Below are 19,973 nucleotides of genomic sequence, written 5' to 3' on the forward strand. Positions count from 1 at the left end.
TCTGGAATTGATCAGGTGCAGCATTCAAATATTATCACGTTACAGACAGAGAAATGCCTTTCAGTTGAGTGTAGGACCTTGCTTCGCTTGCCCAATAAGGCCTGGAACCACACACTGAACAACAAGGAGAAAACAAAACATTGAATAGCTCTTCATTAATTGAGTCTCATGCATCCAGTGCACAGAATGAGGCAGGCGTCCTGCGGAAAAAATAGTATGTGATCATGTCATTAAAGACAGTATGCATACACACAAGGGGGCCAAGGTAAGGTGGCATGGCCAACCTAAATTCTAGCATTTCCTGTTTTCTGAATGTTTGATTTTGAAAACTTACCAATATTCTTTTAACAGTGTATGTGTGTGTATGTAAGAGTATATACTGCACACCTGATATGTATGTGTCTCTCTACAGTCTTTCAGGTTATTGCATTCCTCTCTGGGGTATATATGGTGTTAAAGAATGTCTCTCTTGTACATGTACTGTACGGCAGGGTTACTCTTACCCTGTCTCTAGTTAGCGTCTGTGCCCTGTTCTTATGAACAATCCAAATATAACCAGGGGGTTGAATCCAGGCTTCTCCGTCCACTTGTACAGGCACTCCCTCATCTCCCAGGATTGCTATCTTCACAGTCCGGCACTGCGAGAAATGAATGTATTAAATGGGTCCCAAAATAAAAGTTACCAAAAGACAAGAGGTGTTGTATACATTTCCTCTCAAAACGTTTCCCTGTGTCTGACAGCCTTGTTCTAACTGCTGCTGGTGGGGCTGGACCACCTGATTCACACACACAGTTCTTCCTGTGCAGGGCAAACTCCCTTGGGGCCCTGGCATCCGGTACATCATGCCTTGGGTTATCTGATGGACTGCTGTTCTAGTCAGTGTTTCAACTGCCACAATCTATCCAGATCACAGCAAACAGTGGAAAACCACCCCATGCTCGATACCATCTGAAGCTACTAGCCCTGATCCCTGCAGGCCCCCACATCAGGACTAGGGGAGTCTAAGAGCCACAGGCTTTGCATTCTCTGCCCTGTTGGGACTGACAGCAAGCAGAAACACATCACAGCCTTCAAACCAAGTGTTCTGGGTGGGGGAGGCATAAGGTTGGCCAAGGAGCTCACAAAAGCAACAGATACCTGTGCAATCCGGTGATGCTGTAGATTAATCACTCGTGATACTGCCATCTGCATGCTACCAAACACGGCTACCACCTCCAAGATCTTGTCATCAAAGGAAGGGGCTGTAAATGTCTAAGCAGACACAAGGGGAGAGAGAATTCAATTCACATATTTCTCTGTGTTAGAAAAAGCTTCCTTCCCTCCCATGAATGGACATTTGTGACTTTCTCTTTTGCTGTTTATTCGCTACATAATTAACGATGATGCTACAATATGGATTCTGAAGTGATCCAGGAAGGAGAAAACGTAGCCGCAGTATTCCCAGTGGGCTTCCAAAAGCAGCTAAAGGATCATTTCTGCACACAAGCCTCTATACAACATTATTCTTACACTTGATTATCTCCATTGTTTGAAGGTCAAAATTTTGGCGCCTCATGCAAAGCCCACTGAAATTTATGGAAAGACTGCCCTTAGCTTAAATTGGCTTTAGAGCAGGCCTTTTGAGTGGAGAGGAACAGGGGGGCATCTCAGAGCTCATCTATTGCGTTTCATGAAAGTCAGAAGGATTGGAATAGGATCTAACTCCAGTCTGAACCCCTGTGGCTGACAAATTGCTGAAGTTTGACTTTTGGGTACTGTGACAAAGCTCTGTCCTTGCTTCCGTGGGTCCCGTGTTTCCTGGCGGATTTCGCTAGCCTCAGAGGCTCACTGTGACCCTCCATGTAACCCTTCTTTCTCTAGAGACAAGGGTCACAGTCTACTGAGCCATTTTCATCATAAGCCAGCAAGGGAGGTGAGGAGAAGTTATCCTTCCTTGCACAGTCTCTGTTGTCTCCCAGTCTCAGTGATTAATCAGGGGCAAAGGTGGGGGGGAGCCCGGGCCCACCCTCTACTCCGGGCTCCAGCCCAGGGACCCTAATAGTATCAGCTATGGTAGCTGACCTTTTAGAAACATGACATGTACAATTCCCTGGGCTACTTCCCCCACAGCAGCCCTCACTTCCTCAAGCTCCACTTCACCCTTACCTCAGGGCCTCCTTCCTTACGCCTGATATGGTGTGTACTATACAGTCTCTCCAACAGTGCAACTTCCTCCCACAGCTCCTGACATGCACACCCACCTGACTAACTGGGAGGCTTTTAACTAGTTTCAGCCAGCCCCTGATTGGCTTCGGGTGTCCCAATCAACCTAACATTCTCCCTGCCTTCTGGAAAGTTCTTAATTGGCCCAAGGGGTCTTAATTGACCTGGAGCAGCTTCCATTTCACTTAACCTGGTACCAGGGATTTGTTTAGCCTGGAGCTAATATATCTATCTCCCACTATTTTTCTATAGACATCTGGCCTTGCCCTGTCATAGTACCCACACATTTCACAGAGAAACCTCAGCCAGATATGCTCTTGTTCCAACCGTCAGATCTCAGGTGCTAATGGTGCACTCAACAGTAAATACTGAAGAAATTTGTTGCATTCCCATTTGCCACCTTCAAGGAATACTCACATCATCTTCTTTGGTGCCTCCCCAGAAGTTAGTGCCTCCAGCATAGCTGGGAATGTTGAGTACAGCGATCCCCTGAAGACTGGGCAAAGGGATCGGACGCCCATCACACTGCACAGAATAGAAGATAATGTCACATTTATAGCTGTGCTGATGTTAGCAGGCAGCAATTTTAAAGCATCTCCAGATTACTCAGTCATCACTAGGCAGACTGCTGAAGAGAGCAGAACATTTTCCAGATACTGTCGAGGGCACACTCACTGGGCTGGCACTGAAGCATACTGCCTGCATAACTGGATGAGTTCCCAGGACTACTGGCCTTGTCTACACCAGGAAATTACATCATGGTATAACATCAGGGCTCAAATAGCTGGTACATGCCCATATGCTATCCCGGCACTTCTCTCAGTGACTGGCTTGCTCTCCAGAATCTCAGCTTTTATTTAAAAAGAGAAAGCGAGTCTCCAGCCAGTATGGTGGCAAAAATAACACGCAAAACTATGAGCCAAGAGTATTTGATGCAGACAGGAATAATAGCTCTTGGGGTGAAGAAGAGCCCCATTCATTTCACTGAGATGTTAACTCTCAATGCCTATTGATGACAGTTTCAATGGCAACATTAATTACTTCATTCCTCAGGTAAGAAAGAAGGGGAAGGGGCACAATTTTCTGTGAGTGCTGTTTCATTCTGGTGACATATGCAGGTACTGTTTGGGAGATACCACCCCTTCTTCCCACTAATCAAGCATGAGCCATGCTCTAGAAATGTAGCAGAGCTCATGGACACATTTAAGCCCCAAGGTGTGTGTGTGTGTGTGTGTGTGTGGGGGGGTCCAGCTGAGAGAGCCTGGTGGAGCCAATGGCATTGCGATCTCACTTTGAACATCTGCACAATTTGCTGTGAGTGGCGTTGCATTTTGACAACTCATATGGATGGAGCTAATGTTTTGGGGGAAGCCTGGAAAAATATCACCATTTTCTTCCCCAATCTGACCCCCGTAGAACATGTCTTAACTAATACGATGTTAGACAATCAGAATAGATAAGGACAATGGTGTTTACAGGAGATACAATGTCAAACACAACAACCCTTGTCCTATGCTGAGGGTCTTTGCTCAACAGCGTGTTAGTCAACATTTTCTAAAACAATGTAATTTCCTATCACAAGAATGGAAATATCTTCCTAGTACCAGCAAAGGCTACTTTCATCAGGCTGAGGGTTGATATAGGCTAACAGTGCAGCGGGGTGGGGAATCCCAAGGACTGAAAATGGAAATATTCCTCTGGAATCAACAGGTTGGGTCAGATTCAAGGTGACTGACGGAGATGCTGGAAGGGCTTCATGTATTCAGTTAAAGACTGATAAATGATGCTAAAATAAATGTCGCAATCAAAAGCAAAAAAATAAAAATTGACTGGGATGGGAGAAGGAGACATTTAACCACATAACAACATTTTCTTTCTCACCTCCAGCAAGACTTTTTGCTCCAAGTTCTTGTATGTTCTGTGTAGCAGCTCCTTGGTCCCGAGCACTCCATACCACATCATGTTTTTAGTACGACTTCTTAGAGGGACAAACAAAGGTACAAGAGATACAACAGTCAGCATGAAGCACCGTCATTTACTGTCTGATTGTGAGAAAAGATTATTTCAATGATACCTCCCAACCCCCTAAAAATAGGAGTCCTCCTCTTTCAGAAGAAAGCAGCACTGGAAATTGCCATCCTTTGTATTCTGAAAAGAGGCTGCCCTTGGAAAAAAATGAAACAGGAATTAGGGATGATTCACTAACATGAGCTGTCAGAAATATGTGCAGATGCTCCCAAGAGGGAAATGCAATCAGTCACACACATCACTGAGCTAAGGGTGTTGCTGAATGTTGCTCAGGACAGAGAAAACCCATTAACCGCAGGTTGTTTGAAGGACCCTGTCTTTATACAGGTATCCTGAAGACCGTAGAACTACAGGCCTGATATATAGGGCAGGGTGCGGGCTTAGAATGGAGTTCCATGGCATTTGGAGTTGGGACACAATTCTTTCGAAGTTAAAAAGCAGCCATACGAGAAAGGCTACTAGTGAGGTCATGAAGTAAATGCCTGAACCACTGCATCCAATCCATATCAGAGCTAGCTACTTGGATCTCCCATGTTATCTACAATGTCTTGAATTAGGAAGTAATCAAGGTGAAACTACTCATGCCGGTTTCAGATGACCAGCTTCAAGGTGTCATAGTAGATTATAAACTGTAATTACTTCTGATGCAATCACTGTAGACCACAAAGACCAAAATCTGCCTCCCAAAGAACTGACCTACCTGCACTTCTCTGGGTGCTCATCACGTTTGTTGTTGAAGTCCAGAGAGATCTTTGCATCCAATCCAATTCCAAAATAATTATTCATGACACACTTCTCTGTGTAACACTCTCTGCCAAGTTAAAGAAAAACAATTTTTGTTAAAGTGATCCACATCTCCTGACACACAAATGGTTGAAAAAAAGAGGAGGAGGCCAGCAGGATCTTCTGTACTCTAGTGAGAGCTGATTCGACTACTCCATAAGAAACTTCATAAAGAGCAGTCTGGACACACTGTGTGGGGGTCAAAGGACCTGTAAATTCTGATAATCCCTAACCATGGACTCTGCAGTTGAATCCACTCCTGTGCCACAGAATTGAGCTCAAGAGTCTACGATTTCATTTGGAAAATGTTACATTTCTATCCCTTATGGCTGTGAAGAAAATCTCACAAATGTGGGCAAAGTGTAACTGACAAGGTGGTATCTGCATGATTCAGCAGAGCCTGAAACAATAACTCAGTGTGGTCAACTGCTCAGCTCAGTGGGGTGGAACCTAATGATGATGATTTAGATGTCTATACTTATCTATTTTATTGCTAAATATTTGATTGGAAACATCCAAAAAATGGGTTTATCTCACAATTCCAACCCCTTTCCCGCTCCCTTTCTGGACACCAAAAGGCCCAAACATCCCGTTAGCCACAGCCGAACCGTTCAGTTTTCCCTTTGTACAGCTTCGTCAGACATAGCCAATACAACCATCTGCAGCACACCGATCGAAAATTTAGGGTCACAGACAAATGAATGTGATTTACTCTGGGGACAAACACCATAGGGGCATTGCATTTGTCACTTTCACAGCTCAGTCAGTGAAAAATGTGTCATTTTTGTGTTTGCATGAAGCTGCTGCAGACTTTACAGACTGCTGCAGAATCGAAGGGACCTTATTGGAGAATTCAGGTCTAGCTTGTTGAACAGCTAGCTGGACCTTGCCCATATCACTCTAACTGGGAGAGGGAGACACTCCCTCATATCCACAGGTCCTGGGAGGAGACTGGCCTTGGTTAGATTCTCTCACTAGAAGCCACATATCTTCTGCATTTACTCCTCAGGCCCATACATCTTGATAACTGACATCCAGCATGGGAGGGCTGATTTACACATCTCTTCTTCCCGGCGCCGCCTAAGTCCCCAATTAACTCTCAAAACCAACCCTCTTCCCTCACCACAATGTAGGGACACAGAGGTTCATCTGGAACCATGCATTCCCGTCTAGCTCCTCTGCATACTCACAGGTTTTCTGGCTCAGAGTTAAAGGGATCTGCACTGATCAACAATCGGCTGATGACAGAACTCCCAGGCAGAGAACCAGACATACCAGCACGAATATCTGGGGGAGAAAATAAAGAGGGAATAGTATGTAGGGCATCTCATGGAGTTTATTAAATATGGAGGACAGAGCATGTTAACATTGGGCAAAGAACTGTTATTTACTCCCAGAGCCAAGAGGACAGAGGTGAGAGACATATACCCCCACTGGAAAAACAATAAAATCAGACATCTGAAAAGTACTAGTTTCAGGGCTCAACCCTAACCAGCACTGGGTCCAAACATAGGTGTTAATTCTTCTACTTGGGATCAAAACATTACAATGGGCCAGAAAAGGGCTGTTGTCATTTTTGGCTCTTTCTGGAAAAAAGAGATTCCACACACACACCCCTTTATGGCGGGGAATCCACTTTTGCCTTTTCTTTTTTAAAGGAAAAAGGGAAATTAAAAAGGCCATGTGTCTCCATTTGTATAGCCCCCAGCACCAAGGAGGGCCCCAGAGCATTCTTCTACCCTCCAGCAAGATGCAGTTAGCAATCGAGCTGTAAAGGAGGTGAGAAGGGAGTGCATAAGTCTCTCTGCTGGTTTGGGTGTGGTAGGGTCCGTGCCTGGGGAAGACGGGACAGAAGTGATCTTACTGCAATAGCTCTCTTCTGCTGCTGGGGCAAGGAGCGCAGCCGGGTCTCTGCCTGACTAGACTGAGGGGACAGAAGTGCGGTTCAAGGCTGCACACCACTCTGTTCAGGAGCTGCTGCATCTTGCTCCCCACATTATCAGCTAGCAACAAAAACGTGCCAGGTTTAGTCAGGGAGAAAGTGACCCCGACTCTTTCTGGACAAGAACACACCAATGTAAACAAACAAGTCAGGATTTGTGGGGTTAAAGTTAACAGCGAGTGACCTGTTAAGAACACCAAGGGATAGAAATAGCTGCAGGATCTCTGAGATGGGAACAAGGGAGACAGAAAGTACTGCCAGTGACTTCGGCCTTGACTTGGAAGGACCACCCTTCACTCTCAGGCCTCTCTTGAACTCAGACTCCAGCACTGTATTGAGAATTTTACACTTATTTTACCATTGCATCAACCTCCTGTTAAGCTTATGAGGTTGTTACCTTTGTGCAATCATCAAGCCCTAAATCCTGTCTCTATACTGCAGCCATTAAATCTGTGTCTTGGTCTCAACTGGGGGTGATTCTAATCTTTTCCCAACATCTTCACTATTCAAGCCTGTTGGAAAGTAACCTGCAAACAGATTACTCTCCAACTTGGCTCTTGCAACGGTTTATCTACAAGAACGGCTATCAGACAAACATTTCATGCCCTCGGCTGGAGAGCTGAGGCTATGCTGTTGTTACCCCAGCTCAGCAGGCTGCCTGAATGGGAAGGGGTGGGTGAGACACTCACTCGAGTAGAGGATCTTTGTGTTGAGCATTGGCAGGTTGTCCCGGTTTCCTGTCTGGGGAGGAAGAGATGCAGAGCTGCCCAGCGACAAACTTCCTTTGTTTATTAGCCTTTCACAAGGAGATTTGGACACTACAAAATACAACACAAAACACTGCAATTGACAAACATTGTGTATTGCTCAAACAAGCACAACACCAGCACTGCACAAGCAGTAAGGAACAGGGGACAGAAGGTAAAATTACCAGTCACTCAACATCAACACATTCCAGACAATACAAAGCACAGTTATACAAAGAGACAGAACCAGAGTCATGAAGAGACAAAAAGGTGTGGCCCAAGTGCAGACAGACAGACACACAAACACTTGGTACCAGCAGTGAGGAACAGAAATACCTTGAACTAATACTAGGAATGGAGATGAGAGAGGTCTGGTTTCAGTTGAAGAAGAAAACAGATGATGGGTATTGGCTAGTCCACAGACACAGTTCAGTTCTGAATGTATTTAGAGTGAATAGGGCTCTCTTACAATTTTCTCACTTAACAGTGATTACAAGCTGGTTCCTTGCTCTAGTACAGAGGTGGGTAAACTATGGCCCACGGGACCGTCCTGCCCGGCCCCATAGCTCCCGGCCAGGGAGGCTAGCCCCCAGCCCCTCCCTCACTGTCCCCCCTCCCCGCAGCCATGCCGCCGCACAGGCAGTGCTCTGGGCAGTGGGGCTGCACGCTCCTGCAGGGCAGAGTGGCAGCGTGTCTAGCTCTGGCCAGGTGGCGTGTCTGTCAGTCATGATGCTCTGAGCAGCATAGTAAGAGGGACAGGGGTTCCCGGGGGGCAGTCACGGGACAGGGAGCAGGGGATAGTTGGATGGGGTGGAGGTTCGGGAGGGGGCAGGGGATGGTTGATGGGGGGTGGAGTCCCGGGGGTGGGGGGGCGGTTAGGGGCAGGGGGTTCCGGGAGGGGGTGGTCAGGGGACAAGGAGCAGGGGGGGTTGGATGGGTTGGGAGTTCTGAGGGGGTGCAGTCAGGGACGGGAAGTGGGAGGGGGCAGGGGCCAGGCTGTTTGGGGAGGTACAGCCTTCCCTACCTGGCCCTCCATACAGTTTCGCACCCCGATGTGGCCCTCGGGCCAAAAAGTTTGCCCACCCCTGCTCTAGTATCTGTGGCAGGAAGGCAGGGGTCCAGTAAGAAAATTTCAGGGAAGTGGAGTGGACACCTGAGAGCATGGCAAGCTGACAGCACTGAGAAGACTGGCTGCTGCAGTCAGAATAAGCCTAATGAAGCTCCTGGGTCTTACAAAATGAACACTAAGATCAAGACCAAACCCTCAGAGATCTGAGAGAGGTTCCTCTTTGAGCAGGAAGGAGACTGTTTGGCAAAAGGATTTAAGCATGGAGAAGATGTGAGGCCTCTGAGCTGAGGTTACAGAACTATCACCAACCTCACACTGGAGGAAAACAGGTTCCAAGAAGGGATGGGCACAGAAATATTCTAAAGCTCCTATGGAAACGGGAGCCCTAGTGCTTGTCCAAATGCAGGAACCTGGGCTGCCCGACAGTGACTAGTACCTTTCCGATGACTCCTCCCTTTGGGAACTCCATAGTTGTCACTGTGCGATGGCTGCAGGGAGGTTTTATCCTCATTCCTCAGCTCCTTTCCCTCCTCAGCGGTGGAAAGCCCCAGGATGAAACCCTCCTGCTCCTGTGTCTGGGCATTCTGCTCATCCACAGCTGGACAGAGAGAGAAATCAGACATGTATCTTACAACTCTGTCATGAGAATACAGAGGGAAGGGGGCAGGCTGGCACACAGCAAGGAAATACAATACTACCCCCAAAATTCTATTCCCACACCAGAATTAATCCAAAGAGTTGCCTCAGGGTCTTGACTGGGGCAATCCACAGAACTCCTTACTTAAAAAAAAACCCAACACATTAGTTTTCATGAAAGATACCAAATTATAAGCCTGATTCAACTCCCATTGATGTTAATGACAAATCTCTCTCTGATTTAAATGACAGTAGGATGAGGGTTCTGACGGTGCTGCATTCATCTATCAGTGAATGGCCGTGACAATGCAGACTGACTTTTCCACATCATTTAACATGACTCAGCTCTGACCTGGAGGACTCAGCTGTTGGGGTGAGGGTATTTCAGTCTCCAGGCCCACTCATTTCTTGGTCTCTCTGCTGAGACCACCATCAAGAGAGCTTTGATGGGCTGTGAAAAAATTTGCCCAACTTTAATGCTTGCCATAACCGTATTTATACTTCCTAAGGACCTATTTCTCATTTGAGCTATGCTACAAGTAAAGGACCTGCCTTTATTTGCATGAGGTGTTCCCCGGAATTGCTAGCCAAACAGAAAGATGCTAACTGATGTGCATGTCAGATTTCTGTTTGCTCAGCCCAGACCGTGACAATAAAATATGCCATTTGAAATGGCCACCAACACTAGTATCATGTGGAGAAAAGAGGGCTTGGTCATAAACCAATAAAAAAGAAGGAAGGAATTAAATGTGTGTGTTTGGAAATGAAACGGCACAGAGGACTTAAGCAAATACGTTCACAAAAGGCAATGGAACTCATTTGTTCACGGGATGGTGAAATCAAATGGTAATGTATTACTCGTAGAAATCAAAACCTCCTCTGGATGGAACTAACAGCCTTGTTCTTTCACAGACACAACCTGTCCCCATCCGTTCTTATTCCTCTGACAAAGGACAGAGATCACTGCCAGACTATTACACTGTTGTAAATCCAGGTAATATTTCAATGATTTGCAACTTCAGGCTTACTGCCAAGTCTAAGGTTGCTTACGGTTGTACTCATTTAAGTGTGCAGAGACTTTAAATCTCTGACTTTTATGCTTTTCTCTCCCTTCTGTAATACACCAGTACATATGTCCTTCTCAGTTCAACCAGGATTTCCTCCTTGACACTTTCGAAGAGACTGGAACTTGGAGCTGAGGGGAGGCAGCGAGAGGGGAATGGGTCACAGGCATAGAAGCTGGCGTGTCTCACTGGAGCTGGGCCACAAAGGGCCAGTGAGCACACAGTGGGCCTACTGAGTATGAAACAGTCAGTCCAGGTGCCAATTAAAAGCCAATTATGATTTTAGGTTTTAGATCCAATCTATCTAAAGTATTTCTAAAGCACCTCCCCTGGAAGTATTTACACATTGTACATGGACTGCGGAAAACAGCAGGCCAGCCAATTTGCCATTCTACTCTTTGGTTTAATTGTTGCCTTCTACCTTGGAGTGTGCTGTGGGACCACGTTAGGCTGGAGAGCTGTAAGAGAATGATGGAAGGCAGGTATATTAGCCCATGAATGATAAAGGCCCTTCCCTACAAGCTGAATAGAGGTTACCTTAGCTCAACTAGAGACACATGGATCCAATTAAGGGCTTCCTGTGACTTTTCAAAACCTCTGGGGGGCAGCGGAGGGGGAGACAAGCTGAGGCACGGCCAGTGGCAGCAGGGAGAAAGGCTTCTCCAGGGTGAGAGGCTGCTCTCCCCTCTATGGGGGAAAACAACCAACCTGGCACCCTGAAGCCAACAACAGGACAATACCCCCCAACCCGCAGAGAGGGGGCAAGGAAAGGTATCCCCCTTTTATTTTGTGTTGTGAATTTGTTTCTTTTATTCAGTGGAGAAGTGCTCCTTGGGCCTGCCCTGAGGCCTGCCTTGGCTATACTGATAAATAAACCCTGAGGGGGAAGACAAACGCTGTCCAGGCGGTGCTGATTTACGCCAGTCCTCACCACCGACAGAGGAGAAATGCTAAGTCTGAAGAGATGGAGAAGGTGCCCAGCTGCCAGGTTTGGTTTTGTTCTGGTTCTTTAGGGAATGCTTTACCGAAGAGGCGGGTCCTTCAGTGCGACAGGAAGATGGAGAGGCTAGGACTCTTGCTATATGCCTTTGATGTGGGCCCTTTAACAAGGGCCAGATTGAGAATTGCACTGAACAGCCATATGATGGCAAAGATTTTCTAACTGGTGGCCTAGGGGTGGAAGGTCAATCCCGTAGGAACCCTTCTTTGTATGGGAAAAAATGCATACAGGCTTACTGGAAGATTGTCATACAGATCAGGAATGTTGCTGTTAAATCACGAATCTTGCTCCTCCCTGGAGGAAAGGCAACGTACATGTCCCAAGAGCAGATAATGAACTGCAGGCAGAATTACCCACCTCTTACCTTTTTCTGCATGCTCTATAATCTGACGAATGGCTTTTTTCAGGCTGTTGGCTCTCAACATTAGCTGCTCTCTAGGCCGGAATATCTGGGGACGGGCAGTGCATGATGATCCCATGGAGTGGTCACTAGAAGAATCACAAGCACTGCCAGATCCATCACCATCTTCTGTCTCCTCTGCAATGGTGGGAGGTGGGTTTGATAGAGATGAAGAGGCTTGAGATTCGTCATTTAACGTCTTCAAAAGGGAGTCCAGCTTCTCCTTCAGGACAGAGCACTGCAGGTTAAAGCAGAAGGTTTGTGCACGACCATACCAGTGGAACTGGGCAGCCCCCTGCCTGTTGGATTGCTGCTGTACACGCACCAGCTGGGTCTCTCTGACAGCAGAGTGGTTTTCTCTCATTCCTTTCTACATTTGAAGTGCTCTTTTCCCAACATACCTTCCTGGCCATGACCTCCGACTCCTCCAAGCTTTCCGTCGCTTTCTCATAGGCCTTCCCTACTCGAGCCACGAAATCCTTCACTGTCTCACAAAGCACCCTAGGCAAAGAAGGCAGGCAAGACAGTCATTCACAGGTTTGCCCACCATTCTCAGAGTAACTTTTTCCCTTTGATCCCCTTCAATGAGCTCTCCTGGAAATACTCACTTGGCTGAGGAGATGACCACAGAGTGTTGGTCAGAAGTCAAGATTTTGGACAAATGAGCAGCCACAGAATCTTCATAGAAGAGAATCTTCTGCACCTGGCGACAGCCAGAAACAAGCTGTTAGATTACTGTTCCCATGGTGTACCTAGACCCATGGCCAGGGTTCCCATATGCTGTGTTACACTTGGGCTTCCCATAGTGCACCCCAAGGTGCAGGGCTGTGATTTCTATTCACTCTACTTTCTTTGGGTTTCCTCTGAGAGCTCTATGGTACAGATCACAGTCACGCCAGACCAGTGTCTGATTAGGGAACGAATTTCTACCAGCTTGTCAACTTGTCACAGAGTTGGGGCTCAGCACCATCCACTTGGGAATAGAAAACACTGGTTTTTATGACTTCTGAGAATGCCATGCAGTTTTCAGCAGCCCCTACAGCATGCTGCCTTGTATGGTAGTGTACAGAAAAGCCAATATAACTTCCAACCCAACCTGTCTTCCTCTACAGCCCTTCACTTGCCTAATATGGAAGTGTCCCCATTTCTGCAGCACCCTATCTCCTATCATGCCTCCTTAGGAGTCTATTGCTTTCGGCAGTCCAATTCCCATCCTTCTCTACAGCAGGTCACCCCTCTGATGTAGAGCCCAAGCTCACTTCATTTAAATTCTCTTCTCCATAGCCTGCTCCCTTGTCTGGTTTGAGCCCATCCACAGCTGAATTCCCTCCCAGTCTTCAGCCCTCTGCAGCTGGCTAAGTACCTCAGAATCCTCACTGAAATCTTCAGTGACTGTGCAAGTCGATGACTGACGAGGGAGTTTGGTTTCATACACCATGATGCTCCACCTATTGAAATGAAACCATTGCAACTATTACTACCAAGCTGAGAGCCTCCACGTCATGAGAAATACAAACAACCGGGGACTAAGACAGAATGAAAGGGCTCTTTATATGACCTGAATGAAAGGCAATGCACATGTGCATTCAGAATAAAAAAAAAGACCACATTCCTATAGATGCATGTGTCACATACAGGGGTGCTTAGTGTCACAGCAGGTCACTTGTAAAGGGGTTTGAACTGGGGGAAGGGAAGGAGTGATACCCTCCAAACAAACATCCCTTTCCATCCCGACGTCCCTAGTATTCCCTATTCGTTACCCTCACCTTCTCTAACAGAAAAAATCTGCAGGTTTTGCCATGAGAATTTCCATGGCGCAAGTCTCAAAGGCTGCTGCAGATATATTTTTTAAGTGTCAGCTTGATCTAGAAATAAACACTAGCAGTACAGATGTCCACTTCAGCTTTCAGTTTTACTTTTTGATTCAGACATGAAATAGCTATTTCAAATCCTGAGTGAACACCTGATGTCAAAATCACGGACTGTAATGCAGCCAAGTTACACTGAGAAGATTTTTGGAGTTCAGAGATTGTGGACCTTGTCAATTTCACTATGCTATCGAACTCCACCACCCAACTTCAAGACATGACATAATGCTCAAGTCTATACCGCAGGATAGGGAAGCGGATGTACAAAATAACATAACATCCTTGCCATATCTAACTACTATGAGTTTATTGCAGCCTTAGATCTCCTCTGATCATCCATAACAAACTCTGTAGTGGTTTGGGAGTAGGTTGAAACCACTGAACTCATTTTACAATCATCATTGATGAATGTGTAACGCTGGGCAGTAAGGGGAGGCCTCTCTCCTGCCACGTGTTACTAGTCACTTCTATATTGCACAATATCTCCTTGGTGTGATTATTCTGCAGGGATAATAAGCAATGTAAGAATGCCTTGCCCTGATAACAGTTGGGGACAGGAGTATAACAGGGAACCATTGGTGAAACTAGTCAGTAATTCAGGCAGATAAGAGTCAGGAATGGTAGGACTGTCCTGGGAGGCTGATGTCTCAGAACAGAGCTTAGCACACACTCCGTTGGTAGAACTTGAGTCAGAGATATGGATGTTGTGGTTGGGCTGACACTCACCTGTCCAGCATTTTGGTACTGGCCCTCTCCAACTTCTCCAGGATCTGTGGTAGCTGGGTGTCGTCATCACATGCAGATCCCCATCCTAGCACCCGGGCCAAGTCATTTCCTGTACCCAGGGGCAGCACTCCCAACTGGCACTGCACCAGAAGAAAAGACCACCAATATGGATATCCAAAAAAGAAAACACAAGCCCCATTGATCCAAAAATAACACTGAGAAGAACCTCACTGATTCCCAAACTAGATCAATCCCTGAGAGAAAACTAGTCATAAGATAAAGAGGATGCCAGCTAGTGCTGACCACAACCAGAAAAAGCTGTGAACTGAGAGGGGAATAGATTCCAGTGATACTCCTGACCTATTCAATACAAAGAAAACCTTTCAACAGCTGGGCAGAGCTCAAATGTTCTCATTTTACACCAGGGGGTGCTATTGCCTTTCCTAATGGAATGGCACAGGGATCTCCAGGAGAAAATCTCCAGAATTAACACAGCACACATAACACTCACTTTGGGAAAGTATTTAGCTATTCCTGGACTCTGATACCAAAGGGACTCACATCCTCTCCTAGAATTATTAGAGGGACTGGCATAGGAGTGCTGGCCTTTTGGGAGCTAGTCCCAGCTTTCTCCTGGCAGAAATCTATGTAGGGAATGGTGTAGGAGCACAGACCGAGCGAATGCTCAGAGCTACTCCAATCGCTGGCTGTCACAGGAGGAAACTGTGTAGGAGCACTGACTGTGAAGGGTGCCCCATTCAGCAGAAGTTACTGCAGTAGCACCAGCTATGGGAAGCTTTTAGTTGCTTCACTCCTGGCACAACTGTATTTCTGTCTGATCAGAGTCCTCTTCACCCGTGGTTGTCTGTTCTTCATTCTTACACATGAACAAGCCCTGTGGGCAGGTACCTGTTTGTGAAGATTGAGGCTGTCAATTTCGGACAGAACCCATCCAACACTTCCATCCCCACCACAAACCAGAATCCGGAAAGTGTCAAATTTCTGGAATAAACGTAAACTACAGGAGGAAAAAAAAAAAAAAAGATGGGAAGAATAATGTGCTACTAAAGAAACAGGAGTGATTAGCTATTTCAGTCTGGGTTACAAACTTTGCTTGGTAGCTTTGACTAGACTGTTTTTTCAATGAACACGAGTCTGCTAGATTTCAGGTAAATTTGAATTCTTCATTGTAAAAAGGAAGTACAAATACAGCTATTTTAATACATCAGCCTACTTTACTCTCAACAGCAGAGGAAACAAATATTTGGCGGCTGATAATCTGATGAATTAATTCCTGTCTGCAGATTTCTGATGTTCTGTATACAGTTAGGTTATTTGTCATGGCTTGGATTGTTCTGAATTCAATGCCTCCATATTCAGAACCATGCCAATTAAAGCAAGATTGCAAGAATGGGGATTCAGTACATGTAAGAGTTCAGGAACAGGAGATTAAACCTCAAAATTCTGTCACAAAGGTAGTCTGTAAATCATTGCTCTGCTGCCTTGTCTGATTTCCAACCAGGAAAACAACTCATCACCAAGAAAAGTGTAACTTTCCCATTCATCTGGGCTAGTATGGACACTGTTCAGAATATTAGGCCTAAAAATCAACCTTTTTTAAAAGCTGCCTGTGGTTCTTACTGTAAAGCCTCCAAGGATATTGCCTGTACTAAATAAATTTGTTATAGCACTACAGAAAAATCATATTACTGTTAATAATCACCACTGCATTGAGAAAATGCTGTCATAAATGATGGCATATTGTGGTGCACGGTTTGACTGGCATGAGTTGGAAATTACTCAATGAACATTATACCACATCATCATTTATTTTGTTGTTGCCACTTTCTTTTTCTACAAAAAAGCCATTTTAAAAGTTTGAGAAAATTATTTGATACTATTTTTCATATCCCTCCCCTTTGAAAATGTGTGCCTTTATACCACAGATCCAACCATACAGGCAGAGAGAGGAAATAACTAGTACTATTTAATTTTATAACCCTCTAAAAATGATCTAATATAACTTTTCCATCAATCAGGGTGCTTCAGTTTCAGGTCCAATATCTTGCAAACTGCTAAGGTGAACAAAATGTCTATGATTGCTACAATAGTTCATGAGCTATTAGATTTTAAAACGGTCATGGTCCAGGAGTGGATGCCCAATTCAGTATCTTGGACCCCAATTCAGTATGGTTGGAAATTCCTGCTTTTATTCAAGCCATATTGGGGGAATAGAAAAGGAAACACGTGTGATGGGCTTTTTTTCATTAAAAAGGCATTCGCCCATGTGAACGAGGCTCGAGATGTTAGAAACAGCCCAGGAGCAATGACTTAGTGGTCAGGGTGGAGGTCAAAGTTTATTCTGTGGATATCATCTTTATTTGCAGCTATTTCTATACAGCTCACTTTGACAGCATCCGAGTGCCATCTACAAAATCCCATTTCTCATCATAGCAAATGCAAGAATAACAGTTAGATCAGGATGGCTCTTAGAAGCCTGTCTTCACATAACTTGCTTTTTGGGGCTGAAGCTTCCCATGCTTGGTCTCCTCCCAGAGAAGAGCTTCTGGAATCTCAGGGAAATCCTTCAGCTGTTTTGCAGTTATTAGAGAATGGAAATTACGCATTTCAACATTAAGATCTGGTTTTGGCTGATCAATAACTCAAAAACAGCTAGCGAAAGCCCTTCCACATTCTGTATATATACAGTTCTCTCTGAGGAATAGTACCCTTGCTAGATTTTTTTTGGGGGGTGGGGTGGGGGGGGAGAGAAGAGATTTCAAATCAAAGAGTCAATCATTGCTGGGTTTTTTTTGGTATTTACAAGGAATCTGCTCATTCAGAGAATATTTCCCTACCCAAGGTGAGGTCCTCCATTCATAAGGTCAAAGACCTGTGCCGGATTCAGCAGCTGTTTGAATCTTCTTAGGAATTTTACACCCTGGTTGTCTCCACTTTTTGAGTTGACAAAGACCAGCAAGGGGCTTGTGCAGGATGGGGGGCAAGTGGCTTTCCAGAACCCTGAGTGGGAAGAAGGAACACAGAAAAGATGAAGCTGCACTAGGGGAGGGGGAAAGAAAGAAACAACTTCACACCCAGGAGTAACGTTCTCCAAGCACAGGGATGAAGAAGTTAATACTTTCTCTGAGGTGCTGACATATGCAGAGTAAATGCCAAATGGACACAGCACTGAATCCAGCATGAACCACCTGCCACCAATCTTGAGGTCAAATGTTGCAGTTCTTCTAGCCAGATGCTCAAATTGACAGCTTCTCAAACTTGCATTTTGCCGTATGAACAACCAACAGCTGCAGCAAACTTTTGGGCCAATAGCAAATAAACTGAATGCAATATCAAAATAAACAGCCCAAGGAACTCAGTGCTGATGAGGTTATTCATTCCCATGGTTCAGTCAAAACCTCCAGTTTGGGATTTACTTGAAATTTTAGCAGAATTCAGTTCAGGGCCTTGGGGTAAAAAGATCTAGTTGAAAGACCTGTAACTGAAAGAGAGAGGGGAAGATGTTAGTGGATACTTACCATCTGAATCAATGCTGTTCAGAGCCGTGGGAGGGATGACAGATACTTTACAGAGGCCGAGGGGGCACTTAGTTGGTAACAAGTCTTTACAGGTTGTGTGTACCTGAAATAATAAAACTGTATTCAGCCAGCTCCTTCTAGGTCCTGTTCCACAATGCAGAAACCCATCCCACTTTGAAAACAGGACTTGAAACAGCCAGGAAAGGGGGCGGTCATCTAAAGAAATGGGAATCAACAGTATGAAGTGACCAAAGATATTTTAAAGAAAGCAGTCTAAAGGCTTGTCTACATGAGGACTTAGGCAACTTAACTACAGGTGTGAAGTTAATGAACATAAATTAAAATGCATGAAAACCATGTGGACACTCATTCAGAAGTAAAGTTGCCTTAATTCATAAGCTACATTAAACACAGGTTTAAAGCATTTTCACTTATGCACATTAACTTCACACCTTTAGTTAACTGTCTTAACTTTCCTCAGTGTCCTGAGTAGACAAACCCCAGGGTATGTCTACCCTGCAGCTGCGAGCAAGACTCACGCTAGCAGGGCTTGAGCTAGTGTGCTAAAATTAGCACTGCAGATGTTGCAGCTTGGGCTTTCAAGCGCATTGTTCCCTTGGGTTTGAGCTCTTTTGACTAGTCCAAGTCTCTGCAGGAGCGCAATGTCCACAGTTCTATTTTTAGCACACCAGCTCAAGCTCTGATAATGGGGGAGGGATAGCTCAGTGGTTTGAGCATTGGCCTGCTAAACCCAGGGTTGTGAGTTCAATCCTTGAGGGGGCCATTTAGGGATCTGGGGCAAAAATTGGGGATTGGTCCTACTTCAAGCAGGGGGTTGGACTAGATGACCTTTTGAGGTCCCTTCCAACCCTGATATTCTATGATTCTATGAGAGTCTGTCTACTTGGGCTAGGCAGATCAATCCTAGCTGCAGTGTAGATACACCCCACGCAGCAAACTGGGTTCACAATTCATTCACCTCTTCTGCTAACTTTCCTCAGTGTTTATACACGCTGCCTTTCCTTTTGAGATGGGCACTTGGCACTCAGAGCACATGATAACAAGGTTGGGACCCACAGGGCCAAGTTAATCCTTGGTATAACTTCACACACCTCAGTGAGAACAGCTGGGTGCTCAACATTTTTGGAAATCAGGCCTCTCAGTTAGGTGCCTAAATCTGGATTTAGAAGTCTCACTTCAGGCACCCAGTTTTCAACATTTTGGCCCAAGAGGGGACACAGAAAGTAGGAATAAAATGAAAAGTTGGGAAAGAAAAAGGAGCAGAGAAAGAAGGAACACAGAGAATGGAAAAGCAGAGAGATGGGAGGAAGTAGGGTGAATACACAATGTAGGTGCAACTGACATGGTGTGGGGTAAGATAAGAAAGAAAGGAGGGTGATAAAGTGCCCTGCACAGGTAAACAGAAATTAGGCTAATGACATTTTTGCTCCTTTCTGACGTACAGAGAAGGCCCGGCATAAGGGTTATTTTGTTTTTAATTTCTTTTATTTATTTATTTATTAACATGAGAAATTCATGTACTGCCTTTTTTCCTTAATACCCCTATAACCAACTGGAAAACTAGCAGGATTTATGATGTCATAGATATTAAGCAAGTGAAACCTGTTGAATTGGGAGGGGAAATGTTTTTTATTGAAGTGATTTAAAGCTCCCTGCTTTGTTGTTTGTTTCTGTTAATACCTACTCAGCTATAAACAGTGGTTTGTTAAAGATTCATCATCTCCACCCACTGCAGCTAAGGGCCAAGGACATGCCCTATACACTGTAGATTCCTTCACGAAAGACCTCTGGTAAAAGGACGATGGACAGACATCACAATCCAGGTATTTCTAAGGGAACGCACAGGCAGAAAAAAAATCCCAGAGTATTTTTGGTGCGAAAAATCTTTTCAGGCCTTATATATACACCCCAGTGAAGCAACTAGGCACGAGCCTTACTTCTTACCCTT

The 19,973-nt window shown here is 45.3% G+C and overlaps 1 protein-coding gene across 6 annotated transcripts in view; it reads right to left on the reverse strand.

The window, feature by feature from the left end:
• DGKD (diacylglycerol kinase delta) overlaps positions 1-19,973 on the reverse strand; it is an 80,104-nt gene that overhangs the window by 12,542 nt on the left and 47,589 nt on the right. For 5 of the 6 annotated variants that reach the window (XR_012160825.1, XM_073360183.1, XM_073360182.1 and 2 more), the window contains 16 exons: positions 18,005-18,107; positions 17,324-17,486; positions 15,375-15,483; positions 14,466-14,605; positions 13,235-13,319; positions 12,480-12,574; positions 12,273-12,372; positions 11,836-12,109; positions 9,208-9,369; positions 7,646-7,774; positions 6,205-6,301; positions 4,932-5,042; positions 4,085-4,181; positions 2,621-2,728; positions 1,139-1,252; positions 504-638 (listed from right to left, as the gene is read on the reverse strand). Coding sequence is in view for 5 of the 6 variants with exons in the window: in XM_073360183.1 (XP_073216284.1) it covers positions 504-638; positions 1,139-1,252; positions 2,621-2,728; positions 4,085-4,181; positions 4,932-5,042; positions 6,205-6,301; positions 7,646-7,774; positions 9,208-9,369; positions 11,836-12,109; positions 12,273-12,372; positions 12,480-12,574; positions 13,235-13,319; positions 14,466-14,605; positions 15,375-15,483; positions 17,324-17,486; positions 18,005-18,107 (2,022 nt within the window). In the remaining variant the exon portion in view is untranslated. The remainder of the gene's footprint in view (positions 1-503; positions 639-1,138; positions 1,253-2,620; positions 2,729-4,084; positions 4,182-4,931; positions 5,043-6,204; positions 6,302-7,645; positions 7,775-9,207; positions 9,370-11,835; positions 12,110-12,272; positions 12,373-12,479; positions 12,575-13,234; positions 13,320-14,465; positions 14,606-15,374; positions 15,484-17,323; positions 17,487-18,004; positions 18,108-19,973) is intronic. The other variant, XM_073360184.1, reaches the window with a different exon arrangement.

Source organism: Lepidochelys kempii, chromosome 9 (genome assembly GCF_965140265.1).
Source record: "Lepidochelys kempii isolate rLepKem1 chromosome 9, rLepKem1.hap2, whole genome shotgun sequence".
NCBI classification, from domain to species: domain Eukaryota; kingdom Metazoa; phylum Chordata; order Testudines; family Cheloniidae; genus Lepidochelys; species Lepidochelys kempii.